The following is a 6,890-nucleotide window of genomic DNA, read 5'->3' as shown; positions in this document are numbered from 1 at the left end:
ATCTATCTGTGTATGTGTGTGTGTGCGTGTGAGTGTGTGTGTCTAGAAGGATAGCTGGGATAACTGTACTGCTGATGTCCAATGGTTTACTGAAAGGAACAGTTAATACCTAATTTTTTCCTTTTTACCAATTTTGCATGCTTATATCTGGTAATCTGAACAACTAATTTGAAGACAAAGATGTGCAATATAACAACCATGGGTGAATTTCTACTGTCTTGTCTAGTGAAACTCTGTAGTTTCTAATGTTTTTTTGTTGTTTTTATTTTTTATTCTCTTTAATGGTTTGATCAATCTTGCATTCTTACACCTGGTAATCTGAGCAACTTCATTGAAGATAACAACATGTAATACAACAACCACTGTGAATCCCTATCATTTTGCTCTGAAACCCTGTATCATTTTTATTGCTTTTGCTTTGTTTTGTTTTTGTCTATATTGTTGGTATTCTGTTAATGTTCTTTTTTTATTATTCTCTTTAAAATAAAAAAGCTAATCACTTTTAAAAAGAAAAAAAATAAAAAGGATCTGATTTAAGGGCAAAAGGCACACCAGAACAAAACAAACGCATGGGTAATGGTTACAGTTTAGATTTAAAGTGTTCCTCAGAAGTCTCCTGTGTTTAGAAGTGGGGTTTTCGGCAGGTGACTGGATTACAGGGAACTATCCTCACCAGTGAATGGATCCACTGATGCGTTCAGGGCTAACATTCTGCGAAGAGGCAGGGTCTGGTGGGAAGGGGTGTGAACTGGCAGGGTTTGTCTCCTTCTGCAGCTCCTCCCCTCACCCTCTGTGAGTTTCTGTCCCCCACCCTGACCCTTCCACATGCTGTTGCTGCCTTGGAGCCCACCCACTGAAACGTCTAAAACTGTGAGCCCAAAATAAATCTGTCCTTCTTTAGGTTATGAATATCAGGTACTGTGTCCCAGTGATGAAAAAGTAACTGAGGCAATAGTATTTTATTTTTCTTATAAGTTTAGCAGAAAATAATATAGTAGTAGATTTTTGGTTAGTTTGGTTGGTTTCACAACACAAAATATTTCTTCCAATAGTTGACAGTCAATAACACTTCATGCATGTTAAGTGCCTTTTACTACTCAAAAAACTAAAAGTAGAACTGTCATATGATCTAGCTGTACTATTCCTGGGCATATATGCCAAGGAAGTAAAGTCAGCCTATGAAAGTCATACCTGCATGCACATGTTTATTTGGGTGATATTCATCATAGCCAAGATATGGAATCTGCTTAGGTGCCCCTTAGCAGATGAATGCGTAAAGAAATGATCGATATGCACCATGGAACACTATTCAGTCATAACTAAGAGTGAAATCCTGTCATTTGCAGGACAGCTGATAAAACTAAAAGACATCATGCTAAGTGAAAAGACACGTTTCATATTTTTTCTCATAGAAACAAAAACAAAGTAAAAACAAAACAAAACAACAAAGATCACCTGAACATAGAAGAGGGACTCTTAGGATCTGGGAAAGTGTTCAGGGAAAAGGCAGGAGGGTGGGGAAAGGGTAGGGAGACCTGATGAATGCTTGAGATATGCATGCATGGAAAGATCACAGTGAAATCCATTGATTTGTGCAAGGAGTAATGTGTTCATAGGAACAGAGCCTTAAGAAGATTCTTTATGAAAACTGGAACATGTGGATATGACCTACATATACTCTCAATGATGAGACAATTTTTAAATTTATCGAACTTTACCCAGTGAAGTTTGAATAACGATGCAAGAAACATAGCAGATTCACAAAATTCAAACTTTAGAAGACCAGTTCTATGAGTCGGTGCAAAATTAAAACCTAATATAAATTTTATTTGAGTCCCATTTAATTATTTTGATTGTATAGATGTTAATTTATGTTAATTGTACATGTGAAAATACTTTCTGTACACCTTTCAAGATGATTCTATCCTGCTTGCTGTATTCTCTTGAGTTTTCTTATTCACCCAATACGCACTTAATCAATTTCTGTTTAATTGACCCTACTTACTATTTTCTATTTATCTTTTAGCTTGTAGGGTTCTTGGAATTTTTGCCTGTATAAAAACATGAAGTTTGTAATGAGATCCACAATTTCAACAGAATATTTTAATATCCTCATTTTACATTGAAAGTTATTTTAGAAATACCTACTGCAGAAATGGCAGGCCTTGTTTCAGTGATGTGGGATTAAATTTCAACATAAAACGTTATATTTAAAAGTATTTCGTGAGATTACCTAAAAGATAAATGAACCCACTCAGTCAGGAAAATCATCAGATTAAGTTGGGACAGTAGCTCTAAAGGGAATTTGATAGTAAAACCAGTTCATAAACAGCTAAACTGAACTAATGCACAAAGCTCCTTCTTTGGAGCTACTAAGAGGTTTATGAATTAATTTATATTTACAAGAGTTAGGGTTCTGTTTTGACTCTCTTAATAGGAAGACACTGGGGCATGGACATACAGAAATTCCCTAAATTTTAATTAAAACCTGAGACATCCTTCCCGGTTTTTTGCCTGACCTATTCTGGATAAAAAGTGAAACCATTAATAAATCAAACTTGTATTTCTTTGCTGTTTAATGCATTTTGATGTCACAAGAGCAAAAATGTCCAAAGCTAGTGAGTACTGATTTCCCCCATCTCTCCCTCACCACTTTCCCCCCCTTTTCATTCCAAAAAGGAAAAAAAAAAAGCGCCAAACAGATTTCTCAAAAATGTGTTCCCTGGTTTGAAACCGTGTATGTCAAGTTCCAGCCCAGAGCAAATTTTTATGGCTAAGTAATAAATCCCTGAAACGCAGGGTTCATAATGGAATTGCTGACACAGCCCTGACTACTATGCCGGCCTGTGAATGGCGCCACGATTATATCTGCTAGAGATTCTTTTAAAACTTTGCAAAATACTGTCTTCCTTAAAAAAAAAAAAAAAAAAGCCAGATAGCTGGATGCCAACATAAACATGCTTTTAACCCATTATGTGCTAATTTGCAGAAAAGCCATTAATGGAGGAAAAAAAGCACAGTGAGGCAGTAACAGGAAATGTTCTTTCAAACATCTTTTTTTTTTTTTTTTACTTTTAACATGGCTTTAATCAGTTCCATGAAGTATGAGTAACAGTTGCTACTGAAGAGTGCTTGCACTCCAAGCTTGAGGAGGAGGTTACTTTGCTTTGCCAGGGAAGGTAATTTGGAGACAGGTACTGGAATTAGGGGTAGTTGGGGGGAGCCAAGACCGCAGAAACCACCCCAGTTCCATATCACCCAGTATGTTTTAAGCCTATTTTACAAAAGGAAAAAGAACATAGTTTCATAGATCCTGACTTATTTTTTTTCTCTTGCAATACCTGTGATAACATTCCATACTAACCACTGCAAGTTTTATAAAGAGCTTCGGGAGGTAAGTGTTGCCTCTGCTTGCCAGACGAGGAAACTGAGATCAAGAAAAGGTAAGCTGAGTTCGTCAGCAGAGACCACGCAGATCATAAGGAGCATAGCCAAGATTTGATCCTGGGCAGTCTGTCTCCAGAGCTACTTTATTACCACCCTGCAATGGCTTTTAGGTAACTGAGCTTGCATAAAAAGAATCAAAACAAATGAAACACACTTTGGCAGAACTTCAAATGATTCTAAATATGTGGCAATTCTTAACAATTAAAAAATTGTCTCATTTAACTACATATGAGATCTATGCAAAAATCTAAGTTAAAGTGGAGGTGATCAGTAACAAGTATTCAGGCTACACAAATGTCTCTCATGAGAGCACAAGGGATTGAAGTAAGGATGCAGGATCAATACCCGCTGATTCCTACAAAAGCCCCCAGGCCTTACTATGTGCTGTACACTGCCATGGCCATCTTTAAAATTCACAAATCAAATGAGAGTCTAATTAGAGTTATGTTAATCGCTACTTTAGAAATTCAGTTGGAAAAGTAGAAGAACCTTTTTACTCTACACCCTGTTCTCTGGTAATACTCTCCAATTCTCAGTAAAAATGACAATTTGGAAATTCTCTCCTGTGCTGAAAGTCTCAAAATAAAGAATTAGATTTGTAAGTAAATGTTATGAATATATAATTATGGAATGTACAGGGTCTGTAGTCAACCATAAATCTTGCCTCATGCTTATAAATTATGTCCCCTTGGGTAAGTTTTAAACCTTTGTCTTCCTGGTTCTCTACCTATAAAACAGAGTTAATAATAGTGTATGTTTCAAAAAGATGTTCTGAGGAGTAGATAATATTTGTAGAGTCCTTAGGAGACAGGTATATCCATAAGCCTTTCGTAAGAGTTAGCTACTGTTATCACTGGAATATGTAAAAGGTTGTTCCTCTTCTTATGGACAAAGGAGGAAAATTTTTAATGTTACAGTTAGTGGTGAGGATCACTTTCAATACTTCTATGTAACATACATGAAAACAACTTCCTAATCTATTGATAAAATAATCACCTGTTCCCTTTCTTTATATTATCATGGGGAATATGAGTGAACTACACAACATGATAATTAATAATATTTCTTATTTTATCACTACTTCTTAATAATGTTACTTGGATGGTGAGTGTAATTGCAGATGGTTTCCATTTCATTTGCTGCTATCAATCAAGAAATAAATTTAAAGAGTAGTTTGTGTTGCTAAGTGTAATGTACTAAATAATCACAAAAACTGTCCATCCTGGGGGTATAAATTTATTTACCTCTATCATCTCTTATACTGGTAAAGGAAACAAAACAATAGGATAATTCATTTATCTCCTACATCGTACCTTCCTTCACTTCCTGTTTTTTGTCTTGATTTTCCGGTTCTGAATCGTTGCCAATTTTGGGTTCCACCATTTCTTCATCTTCTTCATCCTCTAGAGAAAAGAAAGACAAAAATGGAATGTTTTCTTTCTTCAAATCAAAGTCTTTGGTTGATGGTGGGAGGTAAGGGTAAAGGGTAAAGTTCCAATCATTTAGGGCAACTTCTAAGTAAATCAGTCTGCAATGAATGCCCAGGAAAAATGTTCATGAATACATGAATAAATTATCTCCAAAAGGGGCCTCTTTGAAAGTCTTCTCAGGCTGCTGAGAAAATGGCACAGAGCGGGCACCTGCTGCATTCCCCCTCCAGGCCCTCGCCATGTGGGATGTCATGGAATGGCCTCCCTGACCTCTGAGGCTTCTTCAGAGATGGCTCAGGAACAGATCTCAAAATGTTTCCACCTGGAGCACTTTTTCCACCGAGAACACCTGCTGTGCAGATGACTCATTTCCAATTTAATTTTCACCAAATTAATTTATTTTTGACCCACAGGAAAGGGTTAAATACAGGTCTGACCCCGGGTCAAATGCCATGGGCAAGTAAACAACCAGGGATAGACCCACAAAGTCAGCGCCATTGGTCTAGAAGAAAGCAACCAGCCCCAAATGGCATTTACACATTCAGAAAGCTCTTGAATTAATGTGAATTTAATGAGCACTAACGAATGGACCCAGCGAGCTATCATGGCCAGATGTTGCAGTACCCTTCCTGCCCTTGGCAAATGGATGCTCATCTCCCTCCTCCCTCCACCTGTCTTTCTCAGAGGCCCCTTTATTCTAGAGCAGTTGAGATCTTCAGCCACCGTGTGGGGGACTTAGGAGACAGCCAAGATGTCACAGGAAAATTCAACTCAGAAAATAAAATGATGTACAAAATTAAAACTTTTCTTCCACAGTTTTTGAATACAGTATTATAGTTACCATAGGCAGGTGATTTCACTGGTTCCCATGACAGTTTAAAACAAAACTTACAAATGCATGAAAAAGCATTCGATATTGCTGGCCATTAGAGAAATGCAAATAAAAACAACACTGAGATACTATCTTATTCCAGAAAGAATGTCTATTATCAAGAAATCAAATAATAACAGATACTGGTGAGGCTGCAGAAAAAAAGGAACCCTTCTACAGTTTTGGTGGGAGCGTCAATTAGTACAGCCATGATGGAAATCAGTGTGGAGTTTCTGCAAAAACTAAAAAGAGAAATTCCATTTGACCCAGCTATCCCCTTTCTAGGTATCTTCCTGAAAGAGTTAAAAGTCATCATGTGACAGTGATACATGTATAACCATGTTTATAGCAGCACAATTTAAAACAGTTAAATTCTGGAAACAGCCTATCCACCCATCAGCAAATGAATGGATAAAGAAAATGTGGCATTTAATGCACAATGGAATGCTACTCTGCCACTAAGGATAAACCCGAGGCATTTGTAGGTAAATGGATGGCCCTGGAGACCATAATGGTAAATTATATTTTTAAGTGAAATAAATCCAACATACAAGTTTAAGTACCACATGGGTTCTCTTACATATGAAAAAAACAAAATATAAGTGAAGAACAAAATAAAAGATAATACAAGGTAGGACAATCTTTCTCAAATGGGGAGGGAAACAAGAGATGGAAAGAGAAGGAGGGAGAGGAAGGAGAGAAATGGAAAGGAAAAGGATTGAAGAAAAAATAGAAATAGAGCGTTTGTAAATGGGAAGGGAACCAGGAGTGGGAAGGAGCAGGAAGGGTTGGCAGGGGTAGGGGGTGAAAAAAAGAATTAAGATGCATGGTGTACATGTACCAACTCCCCATGATAAATGTAATCCTTACATCCTGCAAACATACTGAAAATATTTTTTTTTATTATTTTAAAGAGTAAAAGAAAGATAACATAATAATAGGGGGAGCTCACCAAATTACAGACAAAGTGGTAGGAGATTATCAATGGTTATTGTTTTACATATTGTTATCTACAAGATAGTTTGTCAGGAAAACACAAATAATATTGAGTTACAGACAAAAGAGGTAGGAGATTACCAATAGTTGTTTTACTATACTTAGGTATCTTCAAAGTGGCTTCTAAAGAATATAAATAGAACTAT

The 6,890-nt window shown here is 36.7% G+C and overlaps 1 protein-coding gene across 1 annotated transcript in view; it reads right to left on the bottom strand.

The window, feature by feature from the left end:
• Dync1i1 (dynein, cytoplasmic 1, intermediate chain 1) overlaps positions 1–6,890 on the bottom strand; it is a gene marked incomplete at its 5' end in the record, with an annotated part of 273,910 nt that overhangs the window by 117,993 nt on the left and 149,027 nt on the right. The window contains 1 exon segment of the mRNA XM_013516078.1: positions 4,761–4,850. Coding sequence (XP_013371532.1) covers positions 4,761–4,850 — 90 coding nt within the window.

The sequence above is a fragment of the Chinchilla lanigera genome, unplaced genomic scaffold (genome assembly GCF_000276665.1).
Source record: "Chinchilla lanigera isolate Chin_1 unplaced genomic scaffold, ChiLan1.0 scaffold00031, whole genome shotgun sequence".
In the NCBI taxonomy this organism is placed as follows: Eukaryota; Metazoa; Chordata; class Mammalia; order Rodentia; family Chinchillidae; genus Chinchilla; species Chinchilla lanigera.
The sequence above is the reverse complement of the archived record's forward strand: the minus strand, read 5'-3'. Positions and strand labels throughout refer to the sequence as shown.